The sequence below is a fragment of the Pyrus communis genome, chromosome 3 (genome assembly GCF_041283825.1).
Source record: "Pyrus communis isolate YQ-2024b chromosome 3, ASM4128382v1, whole genome shotgun sequence".
Classification (NCBI taxonomy): Eukaryota; Viridiplantae; Streptophyta; class Magnoliopsida; order Rosales; family Rosaceae; genus Pyrus; species Pyrus communis.
The window spans coordinates 21,674,882-21,692,209 of NC_142567.1; the positions used below are offsets into that span (position 1 = coordinate 21,674,882).

Here is a 17,328-nt window from a genome sequence, read left to right on the forward strand (position 1 = left end):
ACATCCCTTTCAATTTTCGACCGTTGGATAAAGTGAATTAAATAAGATAAATGACCAAATTAACAAGGGTGTGTAGAAGGTAAAAAATAGGGGTGATAGCACTATCCAATACAAAAATAACAAAATTATGAAAATATCCTCAAAACTTGAAACTTCAAATTTAGCATTATGCCTAAAAAGTCAATTGCCACACATATAAGGAGGTTGCACTTGTGACGCTATTTTAGATTTGATGAATTAAAGAAGATTAGTGGCCAAAATTAACAAAAGTGTATGAAAAATAAAAATAAGTGTGTTATGACACCATCCAATACAAAAATATCCTCAAAACTTGAACCTTCGAAATTAGCATTATACCTAAAAAGCCAATTGTCACAACATATGAGGAGGTTTAACTCATGATGCTATTCTCTTTAAACGGTAGCTCATGAATTGAAACCAACCCAAATCTGCATCATAGAGTTTGCTTCTAGATTAATTTGTGCTTGTCGAGTTATTTTTTGTTCCATTTTTAATATGATTCTACCCTAATTTGTTCTAAATTAAAATATCATTTGATAGAGAGAAGAAAATGATAGGCTAAACCAATAAATGATTTTCGTGTTGATAAGACATTCGAAATATAGCCCTTGTGGTGAAAAAAATTAGAAACTAAACCCTTGTTGTGAAGACGATTAGAAATTAAGGAAAACTAACGAAAAATCCAAAAATACTTCCCTTTTAATGAAAAGCCATTTTTAAAAGGTATAGTGAATAGTACTAGGGAAAAATATAAATATGGTTTTTCGTTAAAAATAAATAGTATCGGGAGTGTTAAAACTCCCTAGAAATTAAGCCTCAAATTAAAATTTCCGTCTAGTCACTGTCAAAAAGCTGCACTTGAGCCTCACATGCAAAGTTGAATTAATTTGAAATGATGAAATTGGCTTATGGGTGTTGGAATTCATATTTCCATGCTTGATGCTAGCCACCAAATTGTTGACAGATGTATGTACACATCAGCAAGATAGGGTTTTGATAGATGGCGTACACATCAACCAAGGTTGTTAGGATTGTGGTTAGACAACTAAAAGGATAAGAAAAGTGAGTTAGTTTTCTGTTACTTAGCTATGAAGCGAAGGTTGCAGTATATATAGCAATCTCTTTCTAATTCTCAATCAATACACTTATAGCAGTTCATTCTCCTCTCTTTTCTCTCTCTCTACATTTTTCTGTGAAGGTTTTCTTTGCTTTCTTTTTCCTTGGTGATTTTTCGCTCTTTCGCCGCATGATTTGAAGTTGCTCGGTTTGTATGCATGATTTGCTGTTCTTGGTGAAGCTCTTGGAGTTCAAATTATGGTGTTTCAACAGAGCAAAGGTTTGTGCATTCTAGCCATTTGGTGATTTGCGTCAATGATCATTTCTTTCTGTTTGATGAATTCTAAGGCAGATTGCCATTATGTGTTAGAAATTGTGAAGTGTTACATGGTTGATAATCTTTACTTGTCGATATGTTCTTGCTTATTATTTTATTAAAGGCCAATTGCCGGAGTATGAAATCTTGATTGAAGGCCGATGGCCATAGTTTATGCTTCCTGTCATCTCTCTTCTTTGAAGGTCGATTGCCAAAGAGGGTGTTGTTTCTTGCTTGAATCTTGTGTGTTAAAGGCGGATTGCCAAAGAAATTTTGATTCTTGGTTATCAACTTAGAGGGGTTTTGCTGAGTAATCTTGATTTCTGTGATTGTACAAGTCTCTGTCTGGTTAGCGATCAAAATGTCTGAGATTACAATGGAATCTGTGAAAATTAAGGGTCTTCTAGGAATGTTGACTGTGAAATTGCAAGATGACAATTTTGCTAAATGGAGTTTTCAATTTCAATCAGTTTTGCATGGATATGATTTGTTTGATTTCTTTACTAGTGATAATCCATGTCCACCTAAATTTGTCATACACTCTGAAACTAGAGTTACTAAGGAGATTACTGCTGCATACAAGAATTGGGTGAAAAAAGATATGGCTTTACTTAGCTTGTTAATTGCTATGTTATCTAATGATGCCATAGAGCATGTTATTGGGTGTAAGACATCACAAGAAGCATGAAATGTTAAGATCGCTTTGCTTTTGTGTCTGTCTCACGGATTAATCAGTTCAAAACTGAGTTGCATACTGCACAAAAAGGAGGTGATTCAATTGACAAATTTCTTTTAAGATTGAAAGCTATAAGGGATCAGTTGATTTCTGTAGGAGAAAATGTCTCAGACAATGATTCGGTTATTGATGCACTAACTAGCTTGCAACAGAAGTTTGATATGATCAAGACAGTAATACATGAATGGTGATAGGTCTGTTAATTATAGCAGTGGTACTAATGGGACTTATCACGGTGAAAGTTCGAATATGGGAGCAAATGGTTATCAAGGAGGTTTTTGGAAATGGTTTATATCAAGGCAATGATACTTATATGGGAGAAAGTTCAAACATGGGAGCAAATGGTTATCAAGGAGGTTATGGATTTACTGGCTATAATCACAAATCATTCAATTCTTAGAACAATCGTGGTGCATCTAATTCCAATAGAAATGCATATGGAAACAATGCTTCAAAACCATATTTTGGTAACAAATTTAGAGGGAATAATGGTGGTTTTTCTTCTAGTCAAGGCAATGGATCATAGTCTAGTTATAATGATCAGTTCTCTAGTGGTGGTTTTAAAAATGGTTTTCACTTGGCAGAATTGGAATAATAGTATTAACTTCAGATCATTTATTACACCTAAATGTCAAATCTGTTCTCAGATAAGTCATACAACACCTAATTGTCATTTTCAGAGTATCAATGGTTCCAATCCTAATCCATACTAGATATTAGTGTGTCAGATATGTGGTAAGAAAAGCCATGTTGCCCTAGATTGCTATCACAAGAATAACTATGCCTATCAAGGAGCACCACCCCCACCACCAACAATCACTGCCATGACTGCTCAGGGAACCCAAAGCTTCTCTCCAACAAGGAATAATCACCTTTCATAAGGCTTTTCTGCTGTAGATACATGGGTGTTAGAAACTGGAGCTACACACCATATGATAGCAAATGTCAACAATTTGAATCAAGTCATAGCTTACAATGGAGATGAAAATGTAATCATTGGCAATGGTCAAGGTTTGGATGTGAAACATATTGGTTCAACTACTCTAATCACTCTAGCTCATTTTCTATATTTGAAAAATGTCTTACATGTTCCAAATATTACTGTGAACTTATTATCAGTGAAAAATTTATGTCATGACAATGACTGCTGATTTATATGTGATGATCTTATGTTTTATATACAGGACAAGACAACCAAAGTGATACTATACCAAGGAAGGAGTGATGGGGAACTCTTCACCATACCAGTGACAACGTTTACAAGATCAAGTTCAGTCAATGAAGTGCATAAAGACTTGAATGTTGGATTTCTTGGGAAGGTTGTTAAAACTGCAATATGGCATAAGAGGTTAGGGCACCCTTCTGAAGAGATATTGGCAATTATGCTGGGATATGCAAAAGTACTAGTTAGTATAAATGTATCTCAGTTAGTGTGTTCTTCATGTATTACAAATAAAATGTGTAGACAGTTATTTCCTATAAGGCAAAGTAGAGCTAGTTGTATGTTTGAAAAAGTGCATTCGGATGTATGGGGGCCTTCTCCAAAAATTTTAATAAAAAGATACAGATATTATAACAGTTTCATTTATGAGTATTCCAGATTTGTGTGGATCTTTCCTTTGATTAATAAGTATGAAGCAATGTCTGTGTTTGTGAAATTTCATGCTTTTGTGTCTAATCAGTTTAATACTTCAATTAAGTGCTTACAAACTGATGGAGGAGGAGAATGTGTGAGCAAAGGGTTTACTAATTTTCTAGAATCAAAAGGCATAAATCATATGATTTCATGTCCTTATACTCCTCAACATAATGATATTTCTAAGAGGAATCATAGGCACCTAGTGGAGACAACATTGACTTTAATGGCTGAGGCAAATTTACCTCCAACATTATGGTTTCATACATGTGCTTATGCAGCATTTATGATAAATAGAATGCCTTGCAGGGTATTAGAGATGAAATCCCCATATAAAGTCTTATTTGGTAAAGTACCAAAAATACAACATCTAAAAGTGTTTGGCACAGCTGTTTATCCTTTCCTTAGGCCATATAATTCAAACAAACTGGAAACAAGGTCAGTGCAATGTCTTTTCTTGGGTTATGCTATGTGATATAAGGGAGTAATTTGTTACAACATGACAACCAGAAAACTGTTGGTGTCTATACATGTACTACATGATGAATTGATGTTTCCCTATAAGGTACATTCAACTGCAAGTGCAGATAGATCATATCAGGCTCAATCTATGGTTCAAAGACCCATTGTGGTCTAAATGCCTATACCTAGTGTTCTTAGTATGCCTCACATAAATTAAAGGGAATATAATAGTGGCTATCAAGACAATATGTCTGTTTCAATATCTGGAAGTTGTGATGCTACTAGTTCTCCTACATAGGATACTTCATTACAATAGGTAGCAGTTTCACATGGCTTATACTCACAGACATCAAATTCTTCTCCAGAGACAAGTTTCAGGTCTAGTTCACTGTCACAGGGTAATCCTTCACAACTGGAGCTTTCTCCCCTCACTTCCATTCCTTCTAGTATGTCACAAATGTTGCATGTCCATCATGACACTCAACTTGAGGTAATACTTCCTATTTCAACTTCCATTTTATCCGATGTTGGTGACTCCAAAGCTGCTTCAATGCATCCAATGATTACTAGATTGAAGAGTGGTGTGTTACCACAAAGAAGTTATAAGGGATATCTTGTTGCCTTACCTGAGCTGTAATCTTTGCAATTAACTCAAGTTGAGTTTTTTGGTGGAGGTTTTTCATTTGTAGGTAGTTCTGTTGATGCTGCAGAACCAACAACTTTTCGAAAAGCTGCATCCATGCCACAATGGCAGAATGCAATGCAAGAAGAATATAATTATCTTAGAGCTCAAGGAACTTGGGAACTTGTTCCACCACTTGATGACAGGTCAATTATTGGCAGCAAATGGGTTTACAAACTCAAAAAGAATCTTGATGGCTCAATCTCTCGGTATAAAGCTCGGAGGTTTGTCACAGGAACAAGGAGTTGATTACTTAGAAACATTTAGTCTTGTAGTTAGACATACTACAGTGAGAATATTATTAGCATTGGCTGCAATTAATCAATGAGAGTTAAGGTAGTTAGATATTAAGAATGCATATCTGCATGGTGATCTTCAAGAAGAAATTTACATGAAACAACCTCAGTGATTTGTGGATATGGCTAATCTTTCGTATGTTTGCAGGTTAATCAAGTCATTGTATGATCTTAAACAAGCCTCGAGGGCCTAAAACTCCAAGTTCACAAGTTACTTACCTGCAATGGGTTTCAAAGCATCTGCTTTAGATTCTAGTTTATTTGTTAAGCAAGATAATGGTGATGTAGTCATTCTACTTTTGTATGTAGATGACATTATCTTAACTGGATCAAACGCGTGCAAGGTACAAAGTGTAATCACAGAGTTATCTGAGGTGTTTGAGCTTAAAGATATGGGAAAGTTGACTTATTTTCTAGGTTTGCAAGTTAACTACAAGAAGAATGGTGATATATATGTCAACCAATCTAAGTATATAAAAGACTTATTGCATAAAGCTGGTATTAAGTCCTGCAAACCAGCATGTACCCGTGCAAGTCTCATGATCAATTGCTAGTCATTGAAGGTACCATATTGCTTGATCCAAGTTTGTATCATAGTATTGTTGGCTCACTACAGTATTTGACCTTTACCAGAACAGATATTGCATATGTCCTGAATTCTGTGTGTTAGTTCATGGCTTGTCCCACAAAGATACATTTTCAGGCAGTAAAAAGGATCCTGCGATTCTTAAAAGGAACTATACAAACTGGTATCACATTTTCAGCCAACACTGCATTAAAGATCACAGCCTTTAGTGATTTTGATTGGGCTGCAGATTTGAACACAAGGCAATCTATGACAGGCTATATTGTATACATTTGTAATAATCTAGTTTCATGGCAGTCAAAGAAGCAAGATTTTATATCAAGGAATTCTACAGAAGCATTAGCACATATTGCAACTGATGTTGCGTGGATTAGAAATGTTCTTTGAGATATGGCTGTTGTCTTAACTTTTCCTCCGGTGATATACTGTGACAATAAGTTTGCAATTGCATTAAATGCCAATCCAGTTTTTCACTCGAGGATCAAACATTTAGACACAGATTATCATTTCGTATAGGAGTGAGAGTTCAAAAGGGGGATTTACAAGTTCAATATCTACCTACTGAAGATCAAACTGCATACATACTAACTAAGGGTCTACACAGTCCTTCATTCCTCAAGCATTCATTCAATCTCAAGCTTGGAAACCCAGCTGAGATTGAGGGGGGATGTTGACAGATGTATGTACACATCAGCAAGATATGGTTTTGACAGATGGCGTACACATTAGCCAAGGTTGTTAGGATTGTGGTTAGACAACTAAAATGATAAGAAAAGTTAGTTAGTTTTCTATTACTTAGCTATGAAGCGAAGGTTGCAGTATATATAGCAATCTCTATGTAATTCTCAATCAATACACTCATAACAGTTCATTCTTCTCTCTCTCTACAATTTTATGTGAAGATTTTCTTTGCTTTCTTTTTACTTTTGAGATACTGAGCTTGGTGTTAATACAAATTATGTTTAGGGTTTGAACTTAGATTTCTCCTACCTGAAAAGAAGTTCAAAGAAACATAAACATGAAGAAAACAAAGTAGAGAAAGACAAAGTTTTGCAGCCAAAATCATTCTACAGGCTTGCAAGTGAGTGAGAGATGAGATGTGGCTTAGCGATTGATAGAGGCAAAAGAGAGCTGTGTGTGCACCTATGTGAAAGAGGGGAAATGGGTTAACAGACATTGACTATTTTACCATTTTACAAGAGACTCACTTGCAGCCTTTTGACGGCAACTCGATGAAAATTTTAACTTTAAATTTGTAACAATTTTCACAACAAAAATTTAATACTTAATTTTTTTTTACCATAAAAACCATATTCCGAATTTTCTATCAAGGATAATTTAATTACTTTGATCAAGATGATATGTCTTGGTAATATAATCGTATCATCTAGAACATCTACAACGAGGCCCCCCCCTCCCCGGCGGCCGGGCGCACGCAGTGACCGAAATACGAATAATTTGGTTGTGCTGCTTTTGCAAGCCTCTGTTTCTTTGCCTTATTTGTTACGTTTATATTTTATCTTGGAAGTTTAACAAAAGCAACCTATTATATACACTAGAAAATCTGTTCACAAACAGTTTACATTTTACAAGTTTCATGACAACATTAAATCTATGATTTGACAATACGATCATAAATAGTGAGCAAATAGAAATTGCTAAAAGTAGATAGTACACAAGTTTTTTTTTTTTTGGGTACACGATAATACATAAGTTAGCACTACAGCCAAGAACTGTTTAAGCAAAATCTATAACTAGGTAAAACTTAAAAAAAAAAAAAAATTAACAGTTAATGATTTTACCACGATAATTTATTATTTTAGAGATTGAAAAGACTTACAAATACATTCTAAATGGTATTTCTGTAATATAGAGTGTTTCCTAGGACCACCACGTGTTGCCCTTCTTTTTTTTTTTTATTTTTTTCCCAATCTATCCAACTCCACTAGAAAAGGAGGGTGAAATTTCGGTTCATGGGACCCTTCCTTTCCAAACACAATATTGGTGAAACCATTCACGGACGCAAATTCTCTCGCCGTCCGATCCTTTCGCCGCTAAATCCAACGGCTGCTTCAGCTTAGAATTAGTACAATTACCTAAGTAGTACTGCCTCTCTCTCTCTCTCTCTCTCTCTCTCTGTGCAAACAAGAGCGTGCTCAAAACGTCTAAAGCTTTATAACGCCAACTCTTTTTGCCTCCACAATAATTGTGCTCTCACCTCCATAAACTTCAAAACTCCAGCGGAGAAAAGAACCGGATCCGAGTTCTACTGGGTTGGTCTGAAAAGATCCGAGGAGCAAAAATTTCCACAGGTATTATAGCTCGTTTAATTAATTAACGAACTTTGGTTCGACCTTTTCTTTTCTGTTTATAGAAAGTGTTAAATTTGCTTAGTGCAGTTCTTCTTCTTTCATCTAGTACTGTCATGAAGAAGATCTTATAGCTTTTATTCTTATAGCTTTTATTCTCTTTCTTTGTTTTTCACTCATGAATTATTTGCACTTGTCTGTATCAAGTGAATAATTACCATCATATGATTAATTAGTAATATACAATTAAGGAAGCAACTGTTTTTGTGTCAATTATAGCGCACTCAACACTTAAATGGATAAGTTTGTGAGTTGGGTTGGCCCTAAAAACTCCATTAGGATTGCTGGATCTAAGTTATGTTTTTCTTTTTGTTGAAGTGATGAAATGGTAAAAGTTAGTTTTCTTAAAGAGTTATGGAATTAGGGTTTCATAAGAGGAGACGTTGTATTGTTGATTTGTTGAGTAAAATTTTTTTTTACGTGTGTTTTTGAATTGCAGGCTTTTATCTCTATCTTTCTCGACTTTTGAATGAGTGGTGGTTAATTGTATGCAGGTTTGTGCTTCAAGGTTTGGCTGCCGACAGAGTTCAAAGCTCAACAGCCAAACAACTGTTTGTGGGAAAGTCTCCACAAGTTCAAAGCGAGTTCCTGACAAGTACTCAAGGTAAACTTTTATCTATCTTTTATTGTTTTCTCTTTTTTATTTACTATTTTCTTCGGGAAGTCATGCATAATTTTCTGGGATTTATGACATTGCTTGGAAATGTTGTTTTCAGCTTGATTGATGTGGCTAGAAGACATGCATGTGTGCTTGCATTTTTTTTGAGGAAGCCAATATATTGGAGCAATTTTTCGAGTTGAAATTCTTTTTAATAATCAAGGGGAAAAAAGTAGTGATCTTGGTGAACTTTAGTGGATGGAGATGAGTGGCTTTAGGCATGAATCACATGTTGCACAACAAAGTCGGCGGGATAAGTTGAGAGTTCATCAAACTTCAAGCCCACCTCACCATCTCGACAATTTAGCAAACAATTCTGGGAAATTGCCACTCCATCCAGGACTAAACCCACATATCGTGCAAGTTCGAAATGTGAGGAATGCGAATTTGCTCTATGATCCAACTATGTTTTCTTCTGAAATGCTCGATTTTTCAATCAATGCAAATGCTCCGTTGTCAGCTCACAGAATCACAATGGCATGTCATGATCAAGATCTAGGTGCAGCTCAACCCGCCGGTGAGAGTCAGAATTTTGGTAATTGGAGAAGTACTCTTAATCCACCTCAAAGCATAGATTGGGTGAATAATTACACAAGTGGATATCAGGATGTAGTTCAATCTAGTTTGGCCAACTCATCTGCTGATCAAATTTCTAGTCATCATGTTGCCCAAAAGCACTTGGGAGGAGGAGCAATGCACTTTTCGTCCCCTTCGCTAAAATACGTCAACACTCTCCAAGATGTTGTCACTTCAGCTTCTCAAGGGACACAGCAGGATCAGCTAGAAATGGCTTCAATTGTGCACCAAAGAATCATGGAAAATGAATTTGTTCGCGTTCCAAGCTACGGGAATCAATCAAACACATTGCGCTTCAATAATGCCAGTAATTCTTGGATGGATCGGCAGCCTATCGAGAATCGCCATAATTGGAGTAGTGGTGGTGGCGGGGGACTAGAATTTAGTACTGCAAACAGTGTTGATGAAGAAATGAGGACCGGTATGAGTAGCGATTCCAACCAACAAGGGCTGTCTCTATCACTCTCATCAAATCCACCATCTAATAAACTGCCTGTGGCTCAATTAATTGGGTCTCAAGATTTACATGCGAGCACCGATGATGATGATGATCATCATCATGCACTTAAGGATCTTCAAAATTCGAAAATGGGGAAATCTTCTGGCGGATACTTGTGTTCCATAACAAAGCCATCTATTATTAGCAAAGCTTGTGGAAAATCACATCAAGACATTGTGGGGAATTCTAGTACTAGCGCCTATCGAAGCACTGGTCCTCTGGGTCCTTTCACTGGATATGCAACGATTCTGAAGAGTTCAAAGTTCTTGAAACCGGCTCAACAGCTACTGGATGAATTCTGTAGGGTTAGTGATTCAAAGATACTAAAAACATGTGAGGCATCTGAGAGGATGTCTGGAGATGTGAGTGCTTCAGCCTCAGTTTCAATTTCCATTGAAGCTGGTAATGCAACCGAAACTGAAGTAGTGGCTAAGAGGAACAACTCCGGTGCATCTTCCACTACGTTTTACGGTTCAACCGAAATTAGCAGTGATGGTGGAGCTGCAAGCATATCTTCTGAGTCCTTTTGGCCGGAGTACCAACAAAAGAAAGCAAAGCTCCTATATATGCAGGAGGAGGTTAGTGATGTTTTATGTCTCCTTTTTAATTATTAGTTACTATGTCGATTTGTCAATTTTTTTTTTATGTCTTTGCGATAGAGTAGTATCCAACATTGGATCTTGATAACAATGCGGTAAAATGAGGAGGTAATACTTAATTGGTTATGATTGCATTGGAAGAACCTCATGCATGCTATGTATTTTTAAAATGGATTTAGTTAAACCATTATGTGCATGAGGGTTTTAATAGTCATTTTGCACTCTTTTCAAGTGTTTTTTTTCCATATATTTGTACATACTTGAAATGCACAACGGTAATTTGGAGTGCTAATAATATTTCCGTTAAAGAATAAGATTTTTTATTTTCTATTGTTGTTTTATAGGGAAAGGAAGTCTTATGATATAAGTTATGATGTGCAACCTCCTCTTGGACGTTTTAAAATGAGATAGTTTATATATAAAGAAAGCAATTTTTATAGACTTTGTTTCCTTGATAATTGACTTTTTAGAGGTTAAGAGTACTTAATTGATTAACAAGCTTTCATGCCTAGTGCAGCTAGATCTAGCATGGTTTGCGTGGTGCATAAATAATGGCTATCATGGGTCCACGATTATGACTTGATTAGAGTTTTACAAAAGTCATATTGATTTGATGGATCTTGACCCCCCATTAAACCACTTACAAGTTTTTAATAGTCCCTGATGACTGTTAAATTTCATCAAGACAATGTCATCTTTGTGCCATAATTATGGGATTAGGCAACTTATTCTCGGCACCCTCTTCGGGCGGTGAAGAATATCATACCACATGTTTAGAAATGCAGGTCCTGGACTCTTATTAACCCCATAAATAACAACGCGAGTCTTGACCCAGTAGGGTTTAGTCATCAGAAAATGATAATTATGTTCCTTAGATGGCCAGTGCGGACGCACACTCACAGTCGTGCGATCTTTCTTACATGCCGATGGCTATGAGCATGAAAGTTCTTACTCACAAACCGTTAGATCAGGGTCCAAATGACATTTCTCCCAACAATAGAAGTATAACTTTATCGGCATTTGAGTATCAACTGTTGGATTGTAACCCAATGTGATTGATGAACATTAATGTCATATTAACGAGTTAATAGGTGATCAAACTTGTATGCATGGTGAAGTATAACAGATACTTGGATTTAAATCTCCTACCTGGCTTGAGTTCTATCGCCATTTTCAGTACAAGAATAGCTGTAGATTTTGTGATACCATTTCTCTTCCCCTACTCAAGGCTTGCGAGGGAAGAGATTGTGGACTGATGAACAGTATGACCATTTTATGTTGCTTGAGTTTGTTGTTTCCTTTTGGTTATATACATTTTCAATTTATGATGTGCTTATCAAAGTATCCGTGTTGCTCTCTATTAATGCTTCTCTATGTTCAGTAATGAGGTTGACAACGTTGATTGTCGAAATTAGTCAGGTTTTGATTTAATTGTTGAATTGTAGCTAGTCTTTGTTGACATTCTGAAAGCAGCAAGTTGAAGTCATATATTTAATATCTTAGCTGAGGAAATATATCATGTTCATTTGACATGCTTAAATAGGGTTTGTTGCATGTAAATACCTGAAGGGAAATGATTTCAACACAACATTTTATTCCCACTGCACACACTTATTTATTTACGTCATTTCATTTTTATATAATTTATTCAACCCAAAGATACTAAATAAATAAGAATGTGCAAAAAAAAAAAAAAAATGATTGTACATAAATCACTGAATTTGAATCTTCAAATAAGAAACTTCATTCTAATCCTTGTTGTCAAAGATGACTTTTAGACTAAAACCATGAGTAAGATCATCATCTAATTTTAGTCCATTGATACATTAATCACCTCATTTATTAATTATATTTTGATGTTTGAATTATTTCTCTTTTTCTTCCTAATTTTAGTGTAATAATTATATTTCATTATAATTATAATTTCATTTCATTCATTGTAATATATTTTGTTGTAAACATTTATTAGATAAACTAATTTTTGTTATACAATATATTCCAATATACTTTGTCTTCTTCATTTAGGTAGATTAATTCATTTGATATATTTTAATATATATATTTTGATACACACATTTACGTACATTAATTCAATATAATACATATCAGTGCATGCATTTTGGTACTAACATTTAGGAACAATATTTGAGTCTTTCAAGTATGACGAATTTTAAATAAAATTAATAAATTTAAAAAAAAAATTTATTGGTTAAAAAATAAATTAAAATGTGTATATTAATAAATTCAAATATTTAATGGGAGACATTGAATAAAATACTCATTAATTATTTGAATTAAGGACACATCAAGGGAATATAATCAATATGTAACCTAACACCAGGTTTTTATTAAATTTCAATCTTTTGCAAGGATTAAAGTTAAAAAAACCCATGTTCAAATCATAATTGTCAATGGGTTAACACACTCAAATATCTTCACTGCGAGTGTAGGGCCTTGGAAATTAGCTAGATTTCCAGTTAACAGTTGATACCACTTCTTGTTGTCCAGACACTTTCTAGTAAAGTTGAAAACCAAGGTGTCTTCTTGGAATGGGCGACGACCACATTATTTGCTTAAAAGAAACATCCTTTCTGATTGCTGACATAATTTTCCAAGTTGGTTAGCTGTCATCCTATTACTATTATTTTTCGTACCTTTGCCAAGGATTGGTGCAATACTCTGAAAATTCCAAGGATTGGGTGCGATATATTCCGAAAATTCATAATTTTATTGTCGTGGTGAATTTGGAATGTTTCTTTTTCGGTGTGAATCATGGTTCATCCATCAGTAATACTATTAACACAGTTGTGAATTATCAAATTGTCATCCATGACTCGTGGAACCCCAACACATAGGGTAAATAATGCGATTAGTATAGTGGTAAATGTAAATTTGTAACAGTAATTAAACTTCTAGTGGATATATATTTTCTCTGTTAATGACTTGTAAGACATTATCAACTGATTTGGATTCCCTTTTGTTATCTCTGTTGTGGAATTGAAGGTTAGCAGAAGGTGCAAGCAATATCATCAACAAATGCAAATGGTGGTTGCTTCCTTCGAATCAGTTGCCGGTCTGAATTCCGCTACGCCGTACATATGCATGGCCCTAAACGCAGTCTCAAGACACTTCAGGTGTCTTACAAATTCCATCAAGGACCAGCTCAAGCACACAAGGAAGGCTTTGGGAGAGGAATATATGTCATCCTCTGTAACTGCTGCTGGTACTGCTGGGTGCTGTAGTAAAGGTGAGAAAAATTTCGCCAAGCTAAAGTATATGGGCCTAGGTTTCCAAAAACATAATAAGTCTGGCGGTGGGTCCCTTGTGGGTTTCTCTGAACCCCAACAACACGTCTGGAGACCCCAGAGAGGCCTACCTGAACGTTCTGTAGCCATTCTCAGAACTTGGCTCTTCGAGCATTTTCTTCACCCGTACGTACCCATCTCTCTCTCTCTCTCTTAATCATTCTCGCTCTCTCTCTCTCTCTCAATCATTCTTTCGTATTCGGGTGATAACTGTTTTTTTTTATTAGGTATCCTACGGACACAGATAAGCACATGTTAGCCACTCAAACGGGTCTATCTCGAAACCAGGTAGGGTAACCTACTCAATATCTAATTATCATGTCTACAGTTCTTTATCAAGTTGGTTTTTTGTTTGAATAATCAAATTGAATAAGCAATTAGCAAGATTTGAATTAAATAAATAGATAGCCTGTAAGAAAATTAAAGCAAATTAGTAGATAGTCTCGTGTACTGTTAATTGTGTCATCGTACATGATGACATGTTGCGAGCTTACTTCTTCCTTGTATTTCAAGTCATTTGCATAAGGGTTGTGCTGATATTGACATAATTATGAACCATAATGCAGGTGTCAAACTGGTTCATAAACGCCCGAGTGCGCGTTTGGAAGCCCATGGTTGAAGAAATACACATCCTCGAGACCAGAGGAGGCTCCCTTGAAACTGGCCAAGATCCTATCAATAAGGATGGAAATTCTGCAAATGAAGGCACCAGCAGCAGGCCAAACAATGATCACCAACTAAGCATGAATGTGATGCCCGATAGACAATTAAAGTGCTTGGGAGATGCAGAGCAACGAAATCAGGATATGAAGAGGTCTAGATTGGAGTGCCAAGTTTCATCAAGCATGGACGGAGGATTGATGGGTTTTGTCCAGGACCAGCGAGGAGGGTTTGAGGCTGGGGGACTTGGAGCTGTGTCCCTCACTTTGGGTCTTAGACATGGGGTGGAAAGTGCCCAGCAGCAGCAACAACTGCAGCAACAAGAGGATCAGCTTCGGCGGCAACTTGGAGGTCAAATGATACGTGATTATGTGGGATAATTTACGACACGAAGGTTACGCAAAATAAGGACAAAATGTAGCTCTGCTAGGCTCCCCATTTCGGGCGGCCATGATAGAAAACAAATTAAAGATTGCAATGGAGTATTAGGTTTAGGATGTGAGGATTAAATTGTGACAGAGCTAGTGAGGGGAGCCTGGATAGAATTTGGGTGGAGCGACAGGGTTCTAAAGAACTGTTCATATTAATGTGGTAGAATGTTTCTTCACTATTGAAATTTGAAATATCGACAGGTTGTGAAAAATACGTTGTGACATGAACTTAAGAAAGTTGTATGCGTCCGACCAAATGATTGAAAACATAAAAACGAAGTGTTAAATGTTTGTACGTGTATAAATTATCTACGGCAGGTTGAGTTCTCGATTTTGTTGCAGACATGGATACGGATATTTAAAAAAATAATCAAATTTAGACACCATATATAATCATAGCGGCCATTTTAATTTTATAATAATTATAACCTAAATTTGATGTAAAAGTACTCATATACCCTTCATATTAGGATTTCTCACAACCACCAAAACACAATTGACGTATAATGAGGCTTACGCCTCTGCTGCTTTGCACCGCTAACCAGTTTCAGAGGCACACGACGAATCGGCGACTAGAATAGTTGGCAGAGGCATGTCCGAACAGTGCCTTGATCGTGTTCAAAGCGTTGACCGTGTCCAAGTTGTGTCCGAGGCATGTCCGCGTGTCAGAATGTCCGACACCATAGAATTTCTGAGTGTCTGTGCAACCTAGGTTCTCGATGGGCAATTTGGGGACTTTATTCGGGTAATGGGGTTATAAGTTTGGATTTGCACGCATTGGTTGGGCGTGCTAAACTAATGGACTCAACCTCAAATGAATATATAGTGGAAGTGAAATAATTTCCCTGCGCACTCTTATTATTTAAAGCAACTCCACCCCTAAAAAAATACGATGATACCTAGCACATTTAATTCATTTAGTGAACAGTGATAGACCATAATGAATAGTAATTGGTCAAATGCATCTCCACCCCTAAAAAATGAGCTGGCACAAAGTCTAAAAAATACGCTGGCACAAACGATCTCCATCCCTACAAAATATACTGGCATCCAGCTCATTTAAAATATTATTTAATTTTTTTTATTTTATAAAATAATAAAAAATTGGATAAGAATTTTAATCAATTTTAACGACCACATCCCAAAAACCAAAAAATAAGAGTCCACGTAGAAATTTGGAGCCTTCGAGAGAAAATGAAAGCAACACTATCAACACTAATTAGCTCCAAGAATCTCACTCCTTAGTCCTCCTCTCTCTGCTGCTCCATCTGCCTCCATCCAAAGCCTCTCTCTCCACTGCCGGCTTTCCTCTCTCTCCACTGCCGGCTTTCCTCTCTCCAATCGCATCGTCCAAAGCCATCACCACGAACATCCGCATCGGTCTCAGCCGCAAGTCCTAGACCCGCTTTGCAAATTTCTTGTCGGTGATGGCGTTGACTTACAAGCACGAAGAAGCTAGGGTCCTGCTTGTCCTTCCCCTGCCCATTTCTCCCGTCACCAAGGCAAGCTGCCTCTTTAATCTTTGTGTGTATTTGGCGATTGTGTGTTAATTTTTAGAGTTTTGAGGTTGAATTAGAATTGGGCTTTTTGTGTAGTTTAAGATTGCGCCATGCCAACTGTCGATGACGCCGGATAAGGAGAGGAACATTTCCCACGCTCGGAAAGCCATTGCAGACGCTGCCGCAAAGGGCGAAAAAAAAAAATGCAAATGGCCTGTGACATCTTGCTGACGCCAGTGTGATGTCACATAGGCCAGGCCTTGGCTTAGCACATGCTGGGTCGGCCTAGTAGACAGCTTGGGCTGGGTACTAGCTTATTAGGCTGGGTTGGAGGAGTTTTGGGGGGTGCTGGGCCATTTTATGTGCTTTGAGCCGGCCTACCCCTTAGTGGTGAACTTGCTCTTCTGTTCTTCGATTTGCTTTTACTTTGTTCAAACAGTCTCAACAATAATAAAAAAAAATGAAATCGATTATACACTTTCTTCGACTTGCTCTTACCGTTGATTGTCATTTACGCTTTATTCTTCACACCGAATTTCTTTTTTCCATATTAACATGATGTTTTAATAGATATAGAAAAATGAATGGTTCAGATCGTTGATATCACGTTCTGATATTTGCGGTTAACTGATTTATGAGTCATATAGTTTCTAGAGACTTTATAAATCCAAGAAATATTTTCACTAACGGTAAAACTTTGAACGTAATATCCGAACCGTTCATTTCTTGCATCCTCTAAAAGATCATGTTTAAAAAAAAAAAAAAAAAATCTGAAAAAAAAAAAATTTCATGAAAAGAATCGAGTGTAAATGTAAACGACAATCAACGGTTAAATTTTGATCTATAATTTATGTGATTATAGTGGCGAAATTCGAAGTTGAGCTCTTCATTGAAAGTTGTAAAGCGTGTCATTACAAGTGTTTATTATTTTTATTAATATT

General features: G+C 36.3%; 1 protein-coding gene and 1 long non-coding RNA gene across 2 annotated transcripts; both read left to right on the forward strand.

The window, feature by feature from the left end:
- Window positions 1-7,905: 7,905 nt before the first annotated feature.
- LOC137716225 (uncharacterized) lies at window positions 7,906-15,100 on the forward strand. Its single transcript, XM_068455651.2, has 6 exons — window positions 7,906-8,103; window positions 8,655-8,764; window positions 8,877-10,471; window positions 13,496-13,923; window positions 14,025-14,085; window positions 14,364-15,100. The coding sequence occupies exons 3-6, from the start codon at window positions 9,017-9,019 to the stop codon at window positions 14,835-14,837; spliced, it is 2,418 nt and encodes an 805-aa protein (XP_068311752.2). The 5' UTR covers window positions 7,906-8,103; window positions 8,655-8,764; window positions 8,877-9,016; the 3' UTR covers window positions 14,838-15,100.
- Window positions 15,101-16,074: 974 nt separating this feature from the next.
- LOC148698135 (uncharacterized) lies at window positions 16,075-16,864 on the forward strand. The gene is made up of 2 exons (XR_015960338.1): window positions 16,075-16,390; window positions 16,484-16,864. It is a non-coding gene; the product is annotated as an uncharacterized LOC148698135 (long non-coding RNA).
- Window positions 16,865-17,328: the final 464 nt, after the last annotated feature.